Raw genomic sequence first — 20,285 nt, forward strand, 5'->3', positions numbered from 1 at the left:
GAAGTGGGACGCCACTCTCCTCTTCAAACCACGAAGGTGGTGATGGTGGGAGACTCTAGGCTTCCCTTCCCGCCACACTGCAAGAGCGCCTGGTTCCCACACAGTCACGCTCCGCTAGCGGCAGGGCAGACTCTCCCTTTGCGCCAGAGCCTGAAGGAGGGGTGCGCGCGAGTAGGCGGGGGCGGAGCAGGCTCTGCGGAGAGGGGCGGAGACAGAAGTAGCCACGCCCTTGGCACCGCCCACTGCTCTCTCGCTAGCGGGCTCGCTCCCCAGACCCAGAGCGCCGCGGCTGTCTGCTGGGCTCACGGAGACGCGGACCACCTTTGGTCGCTCCGCGCCGTCCTCTCCGCGCCGCCTGGCCCGCCGCCTCGAGCGCCCTCAGTCCCTCAAGCCAGATGATGAACTTCCTGAGGCGCCGGCTGTCGGACAGCAGCTTCATTGCCAACCTGCCCAATGGCTACATGACTGACCTTCAGCGCCCGGAGCCGCAGCAGCCCCCACCCGCCCCTGGCCCCGGTACCGCTACCGCGTCGGCGGCCACCTCAGCTGCCTCGCCTGGCCCCGAGCGCAGGCCGCCACCCGCCCAGGCACCCGCGCCGCAGCCGGCGCCGCAGCCCGCGCCGACGCCGTCGGTGGGCAGCAGCTTCTTCAGCTCGCTGTCGCAAGCCGTGAAGCAGACGGCCGCCTCCGCCGGCCTGGTGGACGCGCCCGCGCCTTCGGCCGCTTCCAGGAAGGCCAAGGTGCTGCTGGTGGTCGACGAGCCGCACACCGACTGGTAGGCCCCTGCGGGGTCCACCGGGGGCAGGGTGTGAAGATGGACCCTCGAGGTTACCCGGGAGAGCACCCGGGACGAGCAGGTGTCCCTGTGTGGGAGGGGCGAGGGTAGGCACCGACCTCCCAGAGACCGGGTCCTGAGGTAAAGGATTCAGTGGCCTCCAGGCTGGTGGCAAAGCAAGCTACTTCATTAAGCACCTATGGGGCTTAAAAATAGTGATAAGTCGACCACAGGAGGGGCACACAGCTAAGAATATTAGGCAGCACATATTGGCCATGATGATGGGGACACCACAAAGTTGGGTGGGAAGAGAAGGGGGGATGGATCTGAAAAGAGTTGGGGGAGGAAGGGCAAATATCAAAACAGGTTGTACAACATCCTCAAAGAACTAATAAAAAACCAAAACACAAAACAAAAAATACTTATGGGGGGGGGCAGACTTAATAGTTTAGACACATATAAGCTAAGGTGAAAATGGTCCCAGATGGCCATCAAATAAAGGACACCAAAAAAGATTCTAGTCTGCAAGGTCTGGAATGAATTGGAAGTGGATATTAGTATTTAAAATCGATAGGTATTTGTTGTTGTTGTCGTTGTTTGTTTTTTTTTTTAAACCTGTACCTGTATTGACATCAAGGTAGGTTAGATCACAGATGTGCTCTGAGTGTGATTGACATCTATTTAAAAATAATGAGATTGATTATTGTATATATGCAGCATGGAGGGGATGTATGTTTTTAAAATTTTGTTCTCTCTCCCCCCTCTTCCCTTCTCCCCCTCCTCTCTCCCTCTCCCCCCTCTGTGTGTGTGTGTGTGTGTGTGTGTGTGTGTGTGTGTGTGTGTGTGTGGTCCTGTGTTTGTGTGTAAACGATGTTGGCTTTTTCAGCTGAATCATGAGTAAAAATATTATAGATTGTTAAAGGGCACAGATAAAATGATTGGCTTTAATGCAGTAAAGGGGAAACTTTAAGAATGCTTTTCTTTTTCTTTTTAAAGAGATATAGGGAATGGGGAAGATTGGGGAAGGTGCTAGGTTTAGTTGAGAAACACATGAATGAGGTCCACTGAAGACTAATTAAGAGCTTCAGAGTGGTTCCTTTGATCCAGTAGGAAGCTGACTAAAGCAATGGTGAATGGTGGGCTGACTGGTGGGTATGGAAATAAGAAAAGGCCAGGAGTCTGAGGTATTTTTTTCTTTAGTAATGTGAGGAAGGGTTTGTGTTTGTTTTGTTTTTCCTAAGGGGATGAGGTCAATTGGTGCCCACACCTAAGAGTTCTTCGCAAGAGGAAGACATGACCCCAGAGCTGTTTATTTCTCTTTTAGCTGCTTCCCTGCTGTGCTTTCTCTGCTATCCCTTCACTGAGACTCTAGGGAGGGAGGGAGGGAAGGAGTGCTGGTATGAGCTGGTGAAAGTGACATGTTACCTGGAGCTGCATGTCCTCCTGCTGTTACCATACTGGAATCATTTCCTTTGGGTGGGTTGTGTGTTTGGCCCTTACTTTTCAAGGTAGTAGAGTGGAAAAGACCTTTATCAGGAAATAACAAAGGTCATGGGGAATACCAAGAGGAGGGTAACAGGGAAAGTATGACAGTAGTGCCACTAGCAGTCTCCTGGAAGGATCACTCTCAGTTCAAATCAACAAGTGTTTGTTCAGGAGGAAGGGAAAGCAAGCATGGGCAATTTAAACACCCACTGTATGTCAGATTCTCTAGTAAGGACTCTTAATGTGATATTCTATTGGGTCTTCACCAGAAAACTGAGACTTAGGAAAGGTAAGTGTTGAGCTTACAGCTATCCAGCTAACAAATGGTACAGTAACATTTTGACTTTAGGACTGCTTGGTTTCCTTCTGTATTGTCTCATTATTAGAATGTTACTACCATATATAGTAACAATACACTCACTTTTTGGGGTTAGACAATGTTGGGGACCTTTTGAAAGACTCACTGGTTTGGGTCACCCAATAGATATCTGAGACAGCTAACAAAGGAATCTAGAGTTATTAAGACTATTTCAGAAGTTAGTAGTTGGGGATTTAGCTCAGTGGTAGAGCGCTTGCCTAGCAAGCGCAAGGCCCTGGGTTCAGTCCTCAGCTCCGAGAAAAAAAAAAAAAAGAAGAAAGAAAAGAAAAAAAAGAAAAGAAAAAAAGAAGAAAAAAAAGGAAAAACAGAAATCAGTGACATTGAGAGTTACTGGTGAACAGTTAAAAAAATGAAGCATAAAGAAAAGCCAGGAAATAGGGAGGAATGAGACTAACATTGACATTTCATTTTTCTGTGGATGAATCTGATTCTTGTGAGCTTTGTTCCGATCTCTTACCCAACTGAAGCTATTTTCTTGGTTCTAATTGCTAGTTAGATACCTACAGATAGGTGGATAAGTGTTGAGTATGTCGAGGCTCACAGTGCATCTGTTTATTTAGAAATGAGAGAGTTGAGATTTGAAATTCTCCTTGGATAGGGTTATTTTCTAGGAAGAGTGCCTGGTATAAACCGAGAATCTACTTTGCCCTAGAGACTCGACTTCTGATGGAAGTAATAGGATTCACTTTCCTGTGGGCTGACTCTCAAATGCCTTATGGTTTTCTCTGGAGTAATAACATTGATTTATTAAAACTCTTAAGCCAAGTTTGAGTCTGCGCTTGATGGTAGTTCTGTGCTTCTGTGTTTTTGTAGGTAATAGCAATTCCAAGAATTTTGTCATCTTCTAACATGTCTAAATTTGTTTAAAACACCTTAGTTAAATATTGATGAGTGGTTTTATTGAAAGGTCTCTGAATTAAGGAGCAGGTGGCTGCTTCTGACAAACACAGTAGCTTACAAGGGTGCTTTTTGTTCTGGAGACTAATTTAAATAATTTGTCTTATAGTTTAAGCTACATAGACAGAACTGAGTAAGCAGGTGTTACATATACCCAATGCCATTTTTATGCTGTTCGAGTAGGAAGAATGGAGTATCCCAGTAGAATTTAAATGTATTGTCCCCATCTGAATTATAAATACTAACATAAAGAGAGTTTTAACAAGCATCTAAATAATTTCACATTTAAAAGAAATCTTGGGCTGCAAGATGGCTCAGTGGATAAGAGCACTGACTGCTCTTTCAGAGGTCCTGAGTTCAATTCCCAGCAACCACATGGTGGCTCACAACCCCTTATGTAACAGGATGCTCTCTTCTGAATTGTCTGAGGACCAACTACAGTGTGTGTACTCACATATAAATAAAATAAATAAATCTTTAAAAAAAATCTTAAAACAGGTAGCTTTTCAGATCTGTGTTAATATACAGAAGATTCCTTTGAATTTCTTATCAGTGTAATTATGGGCAGTGTAACATGGAGCCCTGACTTGTGACCTGGTTCATGAGAAAACTGGAGGGTATGTCTTTCTTTTCCTTGAAATTTCAACGTAACCTGAGAGCTTTAGATTAATTGCTTACTAAAAGTTTATTGAAAAATACGTGTGTGTGTGCCACTAAGAATTAAATCAAGCTTGTTCGTTCTCTCTCTCTCTCTCTCTCTCTCTCTCTCTCTCTCTCTCACACACACACACACACACACACACACACACTATTGGTTTTTGCATTGCCCCAAATACACATCTCTTTGTTTATAGCTAAGTTTGAAGTGCACTTAAGGTTTCACTTTAATGATCTTTACACTTTATCATAGAGAAGGTGATCAGTTGGCACGTTTTGCTTCTAATACGTCCTCACTGGTGAACAGGTAAAGTTTTCTACCAGATTCTCCCTGTCTTCATTCAATCAAGCAACTGTGACTCCAGTTGTCAAGTAAGCTTTTCCTGTTGGCACAGTTTAGCATTTGATTTGAAAATCAGTATGGCAAAGATATTCTTGATTATCTAGAAACCACAGATAACAATAAGTCAACAGTATCTTTAAAGGGTACATTTGTTAAGACAAATGATAAATAATATGTCTTCTAAGAGCTTACTATCCAGCTGAGCAGATAAGATTTGTATACATTTTTAAAAAGCTTGCTAAAGTCTACTTCTTGTATTCAAAATATGGCCCTTGGATCAACAGCACTGGCATCAACCAGAAGCATTTTGAAGAATAGAATTCAGATCCTACTTTCTACCCACTGAAATGTATTTTGTATTTGATCCTCATAATCAAATTTGAGACATACTAAACTGACAGATATGTGATTAGTGCTATTAGTGTGCAATGTGACAACTCCTATCATTTACTGAGCAATTACTGTATACAAGATGTTATATTAAGTTCTGAAAATGTCATTTGTTCTTTGTGGTCATCAGGTGATTTAAAAGAATGTGTGGTACAGTTGAGTCGTGTCTCATACCTGCTGTTTCAGCACTCAAGAGGCTGAGGCAAGATGATTGTTTTGAGCTAATGAGACTATGTGTAAGGAAGAAGGGACAAACACAGACGAGAGTGGAAATGAAAGGAAGAAATGAGACTTCAAAGAAACTTGATTTAAGAGAAGCAGGTTTGGCTTCGTCCATAAGAGAATATAAACAGTGCCTAAAAAGGAGGTCACAAAGAGATTAGATTGATGTGATATACAGAATTTCTATGTGTTTCAAGACATGGTTTCTCTGCATATCTCTGCTGTCCTGGAACTTAATTCATAGACCAGACTGGTCTCCAACTCATAGAGATCCACCTGCTGCCTCTTAAGTGCTGGAATTAAAGGCGCGTGCCACCGTGTCAAGTTCAGAGTTTAACATTTTTTCTAAATATTTATTTATGTTATGCATATGAGTACACTGTAGCTGTCTTCAGACACACCAGAATTGGGCATCAGATCTCATTACCAATGTTGTAAGCCACCATGTGGTTGCTGGGAATTGAACTCAGGACCTCTGGAAGAACAGTCGGTGCTCTCAACTCCTGAGCCATCTCTCTGGCCCTAGAGTTTTTGTTTTTGATGACTAGCTTTTGAGCATTTTATTAAGAATAACGGAATGAAAGATTTGGAGCCTGTTTGGATCAGTGCTCATGAGTGGCTCTAGGGAAATATTTGGATTGGAACTCAGGAGGGGTGGAATCAAAGGAAGTTTAGGTTTTATTTTTGACAGATATTATGTCTCGTATTCCTAATTAGTAGGAACATAACATTCTTATAGAATTTCATTGTTTATAGCAATAATAGTTAATATTTTAAACTTCTAGGATATAGCTGAACTATAACTGGTTATTTGGGATACTTACAAATGGGAAAATATTGGTGTGAAGAATGTCAAGTGACTTCCTCAAGGTTATTAGACTAGTTACTGACATAACCAAAACCAGAATTTGTAATTTCAGCCTCTAACTTTTTGTCCCTTCATATTTATTCTCATTTCTCTCAACTGTTGGTGGGGGCTTTTGATTTTATAATTAAACTTGAAGGAAACTAAATAATCATTTAGCCTAGAGAAATGAAACAATCTGTTGAAGGTCAAGGTCAAAGGGTAAAAAGCTGGAGAGATGACTCAGCAGTAAAAGCACCTGCTCCTCTTACAGAGGCCAGATCAGATCTCAGCACTCACGTCAGGAAGCTCTACCTCTATGTCCAGCTCCCTGGAATCCCATGTCCTCTTCTGGCCTCCACAGGCACCCCCTCCTCCCTCTCCCCACCTATAAATCTTAAAAAAGAAGTAAAAAACAAAATGGGAAATTAGAACACATCTTTCAACGTATAATTTTTCTTTCTTAATTCACTATTTAAGGAAAATCTCCAATTTAGACTCTCCTTAAAAGTATGTGAAATTTTGCATTTATTTATTGTTTATGTCAGAGATGGAGGGAAGAAGGGAGAGATGGTGCACATGCCATGGTATACATTGGAAGGGCAAAGACAACTTGGGGGAATAAGTTCTTTCCTTCTACCATGTGGACCCTGGGATTGGATTAGTAGGTTTGATATCAAGTGTCTTAACCTGTCAATCTATTGTACCTTTCTTAAAAATACTTTTGTATCTCCTTCAATTCTTTTTTAAAGCTATATATATATATATATATACATATATATATATATATTTATATATTTACCTGTGTATATTTGTGCAGGTGCCCAAGGAGGACAGAAGAAGACATCAATTTCTTTGGATCTGCAGTTACAGGCTGTTGTGAGCTGCCTGATGCAGGTGCAGGAAACCCACTTTGGGTCTTCTGCCAGAGCAGGAAGGGCGCTTGACAGCTGAGCCATCTCTTCAGCCCCTCCCTCTCTTTAAAGAGTCATGGAGGAGTTGTTTGGAGCACTTAGCATATCACATAATAGCCAGGGCAGAAATCATACTGTTAGTGGGTTGTTGATGTTTCAGCATAAGTCATTCTAAAATTGTTGAAAGATACTCTTGAAGACCTAGTCATAAAAATCCAAAAATCTGCTAATGTTCCTAGGACCTGTGTTATAATGATGACCTCTTCAGGAACCCTTTCCTATCTTACTGTTCTTATGTATCCAAGATTACTTACTGACTTCCTGTAATCAAATTCAGTTCAGTAGCATTAGCCTTCTAACAAATTTTGCTAAAATATCTTGCTAATTAAGCAGGAAAATCTCCAGAAGGGTTATGCTTGTTTCTAAAATGTACAAAACAGTTTTAACTGGAATATGGTTCATCGCACCATGGAACACAAACCACGTGCTGGGAATATAGGATAGATTGGGTGTATGTATCTGTTGGGATCTTCCTGTTCCCTGAGGAAAGGGCAGGCATTTACACAGCTTTTTAGTATACTGTGTTAACTAGTATGCATAAAGTGTTAAGATAGCACAGGGATAGATTATTGGGATGGATATACTATGATTGGAAACGTTGCATAAAATGTACATCATGATTCTGAGGTAAACCACTTTGCAGCTCTAGACTTTGATTTTCTAAAATTTGCCAACTAAAAGGATTGTAACACACATTCTGTAAGATCGTTTCTTCTCTAACTTTTTCTGTGTTGGTAGTATCTATAATTCTTTGAACGAAAAGCACACTTTTGAGTAGTCTATATTTAGTACCAATTTACAGTTTCTCAACCACTTGATTTCTGAGGGGGAAAAAGAGCTAATCCTGTAATGTTTGTTGTGCGTGTTTCATTAAGGAACTCTTTTGGCTGAATTCTCTTCCCTTGATAAAAACCAAAGACTTTTTTTCCCCCCAGCTCTTGCTGTCCTGGACCTCCCTCTGTAGACCAGGCTGACCTTGAATTTACAGAGATCCTCCTGTTTCTGTCTCCCAAGTTTTGAGATTAAAAGCCTGTGCTACCAGTGTCTGGCCTCTATTTTGTATGCATTCTGTTGTTGAACAAAATTTATCTCTTGATTCCTGTTGTGTGTTTTGTGTTCACAGTTTACTCAACATATCCATATCCCTTTTCTCATTTTATCTTCACGGTGGTCCTGAGTAGTAGATACAATATCCATTTAGCAGATAAATAGACTCAGGAAAATAGCTGTCAATTAGCTAGCTTATACTGAAGCTTGGATTAGATACAAAATTACAAAATTTTCCATCACAAGTTGTTTTGTTTGTTTGTTTGTTTGTTTGTTTGTTTGTTTGTTGAGATAGAGCTTCTGCTTTGTATTTTGGGCTGACCTGGAACTCAGGAACTATGGCAGTTCTTCTGCCTCAGCCTCCTGAGTTCTAGGATTATAGATGAGAACTACCATACCTAGCTATAAATCCTTTCCATATATAAAGATGATTTATTTTGCAATAATGTATACCATATGATTCATTTTAAGTAGTAGCCACCCGGTGTGTTTCCTATTATGGTATTTACAAATAGATGATACACGCAGGGCTTTAAGGATCATGCCTATTGTGTGGAGTAAGGACATGTTTAAATGCAGTGGCCACAGGTTGAGGGCTCTCTATAATCTCCATCTAATTCAAGGCACTCCTGCCATGTGTGAATCTCTAAATAGATTAGGTGATGTTTTCTGTGTGTGCATATTGGGTTGCATTGCATGCCTGTTCTTCCCATGTAGTTGGAATTAAAGACCAAAAGGCTATAACATTGCCACTTTAGAGGACATGATGGATGATCTAGGAGTGATTCCTCCTAGTATTGCTTCAGTACAGCAGGAAGAGGTAGCTGAGAACAGGGCAGGTTACCTTGGAGAGAATAAAGTGAATAACTAACACAGATCTCTGAAGTCTAGGCACGTCTATGCGTTTAGGAATAGAAGGCTATACCAAGTTTGTTATTATTTCTTTACAAGAGCTATTTAAGAAATCTTAGTCATCTTACAGAATTTTATTTTATTTTTTTTGGTTCTTTTTTTTTTTCGGAGCTGGGGACCGAACCCAGGGCCTTGCGCTTCCTAGGTAAGCGCTCTACCACTGAGCTAAATCCCCAGCCCCCAGAATTTTATAATATAAATTAATATTATATTTCAGCTACCCCTGCCTTTTTTTTTCTTCATCAGTTTGAGGCAATATGAAGATACAGGACTGAGGACCAGAAGACCTAAAATTGAGCTCTGACTCCACCATTAACAATATGACTATCAGAATTACATAATCTTTTTAGCTTTTCCTTTCTCTTATTTGATAGTGTTTCAGTGTGAGGCTGCTATATGCCAAACACCATTCTGGATTGTGGAATAAAATAGATAAAATTAGCTTTTTTTATCTGAAAGATGGACACAACAATATAAACAGTGTATATATTTAAAAATGCTGTTGTGAGAATATATTTCAAATACTGTTGTAAGGAATAAATATGGTTCCAAAAAAGCATTTTGTAAAAGATGAGCCACCAATGCTATGCTTCATTCTACATCCCCGTTTTATAGTTGTAGGTATCCAATCTGTTTGGGCACCTCCCCATCGTGTATGTGTTTACATGTGTATGTGTGCATGTTCATGTGTGTGTATGTGAGTGTGTGCATGTGTGTGTGTGCGTGTGTGGTATGTGCTTATGTACATGTTCCTATATTACATGTATGTGTGTAGGATATACCTATATACACATTTACATGTATACATATACTTATGCATATGTGTGTGTTTGTGTATGTGTATATAAGTGTGTGTGTAGGCCGGAGATCAATTTTGTCTATTTTACCCTATGACTCTAAACCTTGTTTTTTGAAACAGGATCTCAATGAGTCTAGAACTCTCAGAATCACTAAGACTTTTTGACCAGGGAGCTGCAGGGTTCCACCTGTCTTTTCCTTCCCAGTGCTGCTGGTTAGTGGTTTTTTTTGTTTTTTTTTGTTTGTTTGTTTTGTTTTTTTTTTTTTTTGTTTTTTTAAGATGTGGTTTTTCTGAGTAGCCCAGATTGGGTTTGACTCATTGTTGTAGTTCAGGCAGGCCTCACACTCCTGGTCTCTTGCCTCAGCCTCTGCATACTGGGATTATAGGCATGTGCCACTGAACCTGACTGGTTTCTTTTTAAATTTGTGTAGTGAGTGTATGTATGTGTATGTGCTTATGCCACAGTGCACTTGTGGAGGTTAGAGGACAATTGTGAGAGTTTTTCCTCATATGATATTCATTGCTAGAGATTTAACACCAGTATCAGGCCGGAATTAAATGTGTCATTTTTACCCAATGAGCCATTTCACTACCTCAGCTATTTTTAAAAAAAATATTTATTTATTTTCTTTCTAGAAAGAAGCATTATTTATTTGATTTGGTTGTCTTTAACAATTTAGGGACAGGATTACATAAATTCTTATTTTAATAACATAAATGCTAAAATGGCTTCCATTTCGTTTGTGACCATTAAGGCAAGGGGGTTAAGAGGGAAATTCAAGAAAGGTAAGCAGAATGTATTTAAAAGATGTTGCTTATATTCTTCCCCTTACCTAGTCCATTGTTCATTTTGCTTTCCAAGTACTTATGAGCAAAACAAACAAAGCATCCTCGGATCTTATAATTTAGTTTCTTCTTAATGTTCTTCTCTGACGCACTGCTCGCTATGCTTACCTTCTTGCTTCATAAGCTGCAGCATCTCTTTCAGACTCCTGTTGGTGTTCTCCTGGGTACTTTCACCATTCTCTTGATCCTCTTCTCTCTGCAGTTGTGCTGGACTGAGGATCCTGTGATGTTATTGTTCATTTGCCTTAGTTTGGAGTGCTCTTGGTTTGTGTATTTTTTAATATTTCCTTACTCTGTTCTCAGAGGATGAAAGTACCACGTATTTAAAAAGTCTCGTTCTGTAGATTTCTTTCTTTCCTTTCCTTTTCTTCTTTCCTTCCTTCTTTCTTTGTCACCCTACTCATGTTCCCATTTTTTACTGATCGCCTCTTCTGTTTCTACTTTCTTATCCCATAATTATTCATCCCCACACTTTCTGGGTGTCTCGTCTGTTTTGCAATGCAGATATTTGGTCTTGTTCAGGCATTGAACTGCTGAAACCTACTGAGAAGGTCATTTCTTGGTGTTTGACAATATTAAAAGTTTCCTGGCCTCTGAGCACTGCGTTCTTTGCTGTCTTCTTAAATTTCTTTGCTTTTTTTTTTTTTTAATTAGATGGAGTTGTTCCTCAGGGGACTATTTTCCAGTCACTTTCTTTTTCCATTTGACATTTTTTCACTGGTCCATCTATTCTCAAGATGCCATTTCCTCAATGTGATCACCTCGCACCCCCCCCCCATCTTTTTTAACCTTTAATCAGAAATTTGTCTTGATCTTTATTGGTTCAGTGGGCTGCTTGACATTTCTAGCTAGGTAGTTAAAGGCAGCTCCAGGTCATTTGTTCCAATATCGAATTTCTTTTCTTTTTTCTCTATCCCAGTTCTTCTCATGCTCTGTTTTACTTAGAGATACACAATGTTTTAGTTTCTTTTCTATTGCTGTGATGAAACACCATGATCAAGGCAGTTTATAAAAGAGAGGTTTAATTGGTTTTACAGTTTTGGACTGTTAGTCTATGACGGTAGAACAATGACACATTAGCAGGAACAACCGAGAGCTTGTTTTGAGACTAAATATGCTCTCCCTATTTAGTGCTGGTTGTCCTGGAACTCACTGTAGACCAGGTAAACCTCTAACTCACAGATCCTACTGGTTCCCTAGTGCTGGCATTTAAGTCATACGCTACTACACACACTCATATCTTGATCCATAAGCAGGAGGCAGAGAGACATACTGGGAATGCAAGTCTTTTGAATCTTCGAAACCTACTCCCATTGGCACACTTCCTACAGAAAGGACACATCCCCTAATCCTTCCTGAAGAGTTCCACCAACTGAGGACCAAGTATATATGCTTCTGGGAGCCATTCTCTTTTAAATCACCATAACAATGACTACTTACCTCAGATCCTCCTTGACTTTTGTCCAGAACACCTGCAAGTCTCTCCATAATTTCTACTTAACAATTTGAAGAGCTGTTTGAATGTAAATTTGACATTTTAGTCCTTTGCTTAGAGCTTTCTGTAGCTTCTTATGTCTTATAGGTAAAGTTCATGGTCCTCCTGTGATTTGACCTCTTTGTTCTCCAACCTCCTTCTAACCATTCCCAAACATTATTTTTTTGTAATTCTAAAATGGAAGTCTGTACATGTGTCATTCTTTCTTATTTTTGTCTAGCTGTTAACTCCTGAGGTAATTACCTTTGTTCTTCTTTCATTTTGTTGCCTGAGCAAATTTACATTTCTGATTTGAGATCCGGTCTACTTTTATAGACACCCCTTTCAAATGACCTAGACTGTGTTGTGTGCTGGGTATCCTCTTTCAAGCCTATGTCTGTCTGTCTGTCTGTCTGTCTGTCTGTCTGTCTGTCTGTCTCTCCATGTTATTTATTTATTTATTGTGTATGTATGCCATGTGGAGGTCAGAGGACACTTTCTAGATGGAATTAGTTCTGTACTTCCACCAGGTAGGTTCTAAGGATCAAATTGAGGCATTGATGGCAAATGCCTTCATCTTCTGAGTCATCTGGCTGGCCCAAGTCCATGAATATCTTTATCCCCAGATATAACATCTGTTTGTCTGTCTCCACTTAGTATTTTATTAATCTTTATATCCTTCCATACATCATAATTACTTCACATACTTTGAAGTATATCAATTATTGATTGCCATATTGAGTTCTACCAGAGCATAAAAAGATTGGGAGATTAGAAAAAAAAAAAAGGATAGAAGGGAACATTGTCCATAGAAAATTATTTTAAGATGAAACATTTTATTAGTCAGTGTTCTATTGCTGTGAAGAGAAACCATGACCATGACGACTCTTATAAAGGAAGCATTTAATTGGGCTTACAGTATCAGAGGTTCAGTCCATTATCATCATGGCAAAAAGCATAGCAGCATGTAGCCAGATATGGTGCTTGAGAAGTAGTTGAGAGTTATATATCCAGATTCATAGGCATCAGGAAGAGAGAGACTCTGAACTTGGTATGGTCTTTTTGCAACCTCAAAGTCCACCCCCCCACCCCCCAGTGATGCACTTCCTTTAACAAGGCATCAACTCCTAATTCTTTCAAATAGTGCCATTCTCTGGTGACCAAGTAAGTGTTAATTTGAATCTATGAATGTGGGGGCCATTCTCATTCAGACCACCACAGACATGTGTTATATATTGGAAATCAACCATTTTTCTCTTCAGAAAGCTTCATATAAGCTTTAGATTGTGTGTATGGAAGACTAATTACTAGTTTCCAAACTCCAAAAACCAACCATCTTTAGAGGTTTAGCTCTGATTGTGAAAGCTATGACCTCCCATTACCAGTGGGATACATTATTTGGACCATAGCAGTTCTAATTGAGTGAAGGCAAATGGAATAAAATATAAGATCAAATTCCTCTTACTTACCTATGTTGTCAATTGACTTTCAAGGGGCCATTTTTCTTAAGCTAATCTTTCCTTCTTGCTTCATTCTTTCCCTGAGTGTAAAATTCTAGTCTTGAGCCATCTAAGTTACTTATCTTTTTTTCTAGAGAAGTAGTTTCTATGTGTTACTGCTTTGCCTGTATTTTTACCAAAGTTTTGTGTAACTTCTCCAAATAGCTCTTTTTTTTTTCCAGGAGCTGAGGACCGAACCCAGGGCCTTGTGCTTGCTAGGCAAGCGCTCTACCACTGAGCTAAATCCCCAACCCCTCCAAATAGCTCTTATGAGCTTCCTGCTTAATAGAAGTACAGGACTGGTTTAATTTGCTGATCTACAAGGACTCTTCAAAACTACCACAAACAATATATTTATTTTAATCAAAAGAAACAAGTTAGTTATAAATTGTGTAATGATAGACTAGCATTTTGGAGAATCAAAATAGCATTATGGTTGACAAATAATCAAAGACAGCAAACCTTCATGATCAGATCTTGAGTTTGCTTGATTCTTCAGTTTTATTTTTCTTTGATTCTCTACCTGTTTGATGTAGCCATGCTAGACTGCTTGAGGTAACCAAATGTGCCATGTCTCCGTGCTGTCATTTATGCTTATTTATACTACCACTGCACAGCTAGAAAGGCCTTTCTTCACTGTCATTGCTCATGAAGTTCTGAAGACACAGGGCTGTCGCTAATCCTTCCTTAGATGTGTTTCATTTTGTCAAACAACCAGTATGACTGTTTACTTCTTGTAATAGTTAACTCACTGTGTTATAATGTTTTATTTAACAGTAATGCTTTAATAGTTCTAGCACTTTACAATTTCTAAGAAGATTTTTATGTATGCAGCCAGGCCTTGTGGTGCAGGCCTGCAATCCCAGTTAGTGTGAATCTGAGGGAGAAGAATTGCAAATGCAAGGCTTGCCTAGTTTACAGAGTTGGTGTTATGTGATACCCATATAGTGAAACGGTTATGCTAGAGGAACATATTACTATATCCATCATTTCACATAGTTTACAGTTTCCCTCAGCACAGCAAGAACAGTTATAATACACCCACTTAACAAAAATCATGACTAGAATATACTTGTAACTGTAGCCCTCATGTTATAATAGTATATTTTAAGGGGCTTGCCTATCCTACATACATGCTTTTATGGGTCAAATACCATATATGCCTGTCTCATCTCTTCACCTTCAACAGTTCTAGGATTCCCTTGAAGGAAATGACTTGTAACATTAAAAAAAAGGTTTTCACCATGTACATTTTTTGAATCTACTGTAGACAGATATGTGAGAGTAATATTTTCATGTATGATGTAAAGGGTTAGGCCTCCACCAAGGCGAGGGGTAGCTGTGAACAATTGAGCACTTGGTAAGACTTAAAATTTAGAATGTGATATCTTTTTTGAAATAGCTTCAAAGTCTGCCACAGAAGTCCTGGTGGAGATAATAATGATTCAGATAATAGTCATAAGGATGCTAAAAGAAATCAGGAAACTAATGTTCAGGCACTTTGTAGTGAAGGTGGGCCTGTGCCCAGTATTGCTTACCAGACTTCACAGAGTACACATGCACAATGAAACCCAGGCAGAAGGAGTTCATGAGGAGTTATGTCAAACACAGACCAAACCTCATGAATCAGGCACAGTAAACTCTGGGTGTGTTAATCATGTTGGTCCTGACAACAGTTGAGCTGTGGGGTCCTGAAGCTCAGCTACCATGTATTTCTCTTTGATTCACTCATAGTTCAACAGGAGTCCATGTTAGTAGTCAGGAAGGCTTAGGATGTTTGGTTCATGGTATTGACTCTAGAACAGTCAGCCTTTCTGGAAGGTGTCTACTGCTATCCTTGATCTAATGACTATAACTTTTATTTAAGTTTAGATAGGTCAAAGAAGGCTTTTAATAATTAACTTGAGAATTGAACAGTGATTCATTAAAAACTTACAAAGTTATCAATGATGAGCAAAATCATTTCTTCAGTTTTTTTATAAATATGAAAAACAAACATCAGTCACATCAACCAAGATAGCTAATTAATGGTTAATGAATTATTTATTTTTACAGTACTGTGGATTGAACCTAGAACCTCAAGTATGCTGGGTAAGTGCTTGACTAATGAATTTTAATCTTTAGCTATCTTTCGTTTGAGATAGGGCTTCTCGAAGTAGTTCTAGGATGAGCTTGAACTCATTCTGTAGTTCATGGAAAACCTGAATTTGCCATCCTGCCTCAGCTTTCCGTATATCTACAATCACAGGCCTATGCTACCAGCCCTGGCTATATTTGCAAATACTTTTATAAACTGTAAGTTGCTATGATGGCATTAATTGTTATTGTTTGATATCTGCACCTTATACTCTTCCTTAGTGAGTGTGTTGATAGGCTCACTGTGAGTCTAAGTCGCCTCTCTGGTGAGGAGAAATGCTTCCATGATTGCTTTCACCTCCCAGAGAATAGCTTCATATCCTCTGCTCCTCTGCAACTCAGAGATGACTTTACTTACTTGTGTCTTTCTCACTGTAGAGTCTTGTCTTTCCTTCTTCTGAACGATAGACTGGTATGGGACCATTTTCCCATTCCAGTTCTTGAAGAACAACTGAAGTTCATTTTCTATCATTTTCTAGAATATAAGCCTCTTATCTGCTTCTCTGTTTAAGGATCCCAACCGTTTTCTATAATGACTCCAGCTTAATTTAATCCTGTACAAGGATACTTGGGCCTTTTTGGGAGGAAATAGAGATACTCTTCTCTGTCATAGACTTGAGTCTTTGGAGGACCCCAATATTAAAACGATAATATAGCTCCAAACTGTTTTTCCTTTATACTTTGTTAGGTTCCAATGATGTAGACCGAGTCCTTTCTTATTTTGCATCTTACGATGTGACTCTAGAGATATATAACAATGTACTATGGTTTCTAGTCCCTGTCTCCTCCCGATGAAAAACTGTTGTTGAGCATTTCATGTATTAAGTGCTGTATTCTTTGTCATTTTAACTCTTAGAAAGAAAATGAAAAAACAATGTTATTTGTTTGTTTTTTTATTTATGCCTTTACCTTATAGCTTAGGGTTGTTCCCAACTAGCTCCTATAACTTAATAACCCAGAACAAACAGCTCCTAATTCTAGAGTGATAGCTCCTATGAAAGCAATAAAACCAGTAAAATACTTGGTAAAAACATTTGTAGAGTGCATTTGTGTATGTTGTGTGTGTGTGTGTGTGTGTGTGTGTGTGTGTGTGTGTCTGTGTGTGAATGCTTTCAGTTCTAAGAACTTCTGTGAAATCTCAAGGAAAACAAAACTACTGTTGTACAGTGGAAACAGTGTTCAAACATTTACATCTCTGTGCTGCCAGCAATTTGTGTCATTACCATAGGCATTCTTGGGGCCTCAGTTTCTATTTAAAAATCAGGAATGTGATTTCTTCTGTCTTCCAAGCCCTTGCAAATTAATTTCTAGAAGTTGAGTGATTTCTAAAATTTGAATCCCTTGGCAGTATAAAGAGTTGTTCAGAGAAGGAAGAAAATAACCATGTACTGGAGGTCAGAAAATGCTTCTCATGTGATTTGGAATTTGAAGGATGAGTGTGATTTATTATTAGTGAGAAGAAGAGTAAGACCAAAAGCAAAACTGTAATAATGATGAGTCTGATATGTAGAGATTTAGGCTAGCTGCTGTGAAGGTTTTGAGTAGGGAAAAAAGGGATGCACATGATAATAATACATTATGTATTAGCCATATACCACATGTTGGGTAGAAACTGCTTTATGAACCAACTTACTATGTTATGAAGATTACTGTTATTAACCTCGTTTGCAAATGGAGAAACTAAACCTCAGAGGCTTAGCACCAGGAGTCTAACTCCTATGCCTATGTTCCCAGCTGTCATGCTCCATTCACCAGGTAATACTGTTCTGTATTTCTCCTCATGTAGGCATGCTCAAGTCTGTGATAGAGAAAGATGACTGAGGCGAAGCAAATTTCTTTTCTTTTCTTTCTTTCTTTTTTTTTTTTTTGGTTCTTTTTTTCGGAGCTGGGGACTGAACCCAGGAAATTTCTTTTTGTATTTTATTTGTTTGTTTGTTTATTGTGGTCCTGGGGCCTTGCATATGTTAAGTAAACTACTGCTGAGATGTACCAACTGCCCTAATAGTGGATGATATTTTATTCCTGTTTTATACTATTCATCGCTCTAAAGAGATAGAACCTATTTTAGAGAGTTCTTAGAAGAATCAGTTGAAATGAATTTTGGGAATGCCTGGCATCATGACTGGCACATGAAAGACTTCAATAACTATTCATTCCACTAGGTCAGGCATATTTTTTAGTACGTTTAAGACAATAGCTCACTCACTGCACCAGTGTTTATGGGAGTCTTCAGCTGAAGTTATATTGTTTATATAAAGTTATATACAGGGTTATAGAACACAAAACCCCAAAACAAACAAACAAACAAACAAAAAACCCAACTTTGAAAAATGAAACAAATCGCAGTGAATATTTTATTCCTTCTCCACATCTTCACTTGTAAAGATGAGATACAATATATTTTGGAGTGTTCTTAGGAGGATCAGTGAAATAAATTACCTTTTGGTAGATATAGTTTATTGCATATAGTTTAGAAAATATCAACTAGGGCTGGAGACATGGCTCAGTGGTTAAGATCACTGACTTTTCTTCCAGTGGTCCTGAGTTCAAATTCCAGCAACCACATGGTGGCTCACAACCATCCGTAATGAGATCCAATGCCCTGTTCTGGTGTATCTGAAGACAGCTACAGTGTAGTTATATATAATAAATAAATCTTTGAAAAAAGAAAATACCAACTATTGGTTTTAAAACAGTATCCAAGAAAGAAAAGAAAGAAAGCTTTTAAACTGGCTAATTTTTAGAATCTTTATCCTTACATTTGAACACTGTCAAATCCATTTGTTTAATCCTTTAATTTTCTCTACGGAGGTTAAGATGATTAACTGATGCCCCCACAGCCAGCAAGTTAGAATGTCAGGATTAAATCTAAGTCTTCGATTTTGATTCTGTATGCATTTCTACAGGCTTCCTGGACTGAGTCTCAGGTGTCTTAGAGTTAGGTGATTGGCTACTCTGGTTGGAAACACATATAGGCAAGAATTCAGTTGTGCAAGACACTTCACAGACTTCTTTGTTTTCCAAATCATTTAGTTGAATCATTTGGTGTTAACTGAGAATTTTCTTGTAGAATTGCAAGATTCTGATATAAAAACGTTAGCGAGGAGCTGCTTTATTTTCTTCTTCTGGAAGGTGATGATTGCAACGTTCAGAGCCATTTAATTCAGGCCATAACGAGTTGATAGTTCTCTAAACATCCATTTTCTTAAACTTAAACTTCCAGTTATGATACCCAAAGTACTTTCTTCACGGTGTCTCAGAGAGCTTGGTATGCTATACACACACAGTGATTTCAGTATATTATGTGGGTGGGGACTGTGGCAACCCAGGGAACGTAGAGTAGATATGTAAAAAGCACTTTCCACTTAATTTTTTCTTAAGTATTATTACAGGCAGTTTTTCTAGTTATAAGGACTGAGAATAGTTTTCTCATATCAGAGCTACTGACTCTAGTTTGAACTGTAGGAAATAGTGAACTTTTAAAATGAGTTTTGCCTGCATGTATGTCTGTAGCATGTGTGTGCAGTGTTTGTAGACTCCAGATGTAGGCATCAGATCCCCTAGAAGTGGAGTTACAGTTGTGAGCTGCATTGTGGGTTCTGGGAATTGAACCAAAGTCCTATGGAAGAGCAACCGGTGGTCTTAACCACTGAGCCATCCCCCCCATCTCCCTCACTACTTGTCCCTCTCATTTTTTGCCCATGGGCATATGTCCTAGAATCTCGAGCCTATTCCTGAGATGAACATATGTTTGAGACAAAATTCATTTCTGAAGTCTTACTTTCTAGTGCAAGAAATTGTGTAGAATATTTTTCTTCCCCAAATATTTACTCTCACATTAAAAGTACAAAACAAAACATACAAGTCCAGGTATGTGAATGATACACCTACACTTATCCTTATTTAAACCGGTGCAAACCCATGTATATATTCTACCTCATTCATCAGTACTATATGTATAACAAGCAGTGGATCTCTAGAACAATAAAACTGGTTATCAGTAACACTGAAAATACGTGTAAATTATTTTCATATAATCACTTGAATGAGTAGAAATACATGCTTTGTAGGAATAAAGGAAATTATCAAGAATAAACAATTTTTGTGAGATTTTTAAAAAGTACCTCATATAGGAATAATTTATAGATTAACCTGTTAATCTTTAGACTTACTAATGCTAAAAATTCTTTATAGGGGATATTTTATAAGGGTAATTGCATTTTTTAGTTTGGATTTTGGTTTTTAATATAAAGAAAGGAATTTATTTTGCTTATTGCATAGTATTTCTAGGTTTCATTTTCTGTGGTATTAAGATGGTAGGTTGCCTGAGGACTTCCTATAGCTGCTTACTAATCACCAAAGGAGGCATCTAGACTCTGACACTAGAGGTTATACCGAGTTCAGTTTATTAGGAGAAGCAGACATTTTAGATTTACTAAATACAGAGTACATATCAGTGAATAAAGACACATTACTAATTATTGTGACTAAATGACAACAGTTTTGTTATTCTAGGCTATCATCTATCTTACATGTCTCATTCATACACACACACACACACACACACACACACACACACACACACACACACCCTCAGATATCTAAA

General features: G+C 38.9%; 1 protein-coding gene across 2 annotated transcripts in view; it reads left to right on the forward strand.

The window, feature by feature from the left end:
* Positions 1 to 271: 271 nt before the first annotated feature.
* Positions 272 to 20,285, forward strand: part of Syn2 (synapsin II) — a 157,927-nt gene continuing 137,913 nt past the window's right edge. For both annotated transcript variants that reach the window (NM_001034020.2, NM_019159.2), the window contains exon 1: positions 272 to 775. In NM_001034020.2, the coding sequence (NP_001029192.2) occupies positions 396 to 775 (380 nt within the window). In that variant the 5' untranslated portion in view covers positions 272 to 395. The remainder of the gene's footprint in view (positions 776 to 20,285) is intronic.

Source organism: Rattus norvegicus, chromosome 4 (genome assembly GCF_036323735.1).
Source record: "Rattus norvegicus strain BN/NHsdMcwi chromosome 4, GRCr8, whole genome shotgun sequence".
NCBI classification, from domain to species: domain Eukaryota; kingdom Metazoa; phylum Chordata; class Mammalia; order Rodentia; family Muridae; genus Rattus; species Rattus norvegicus.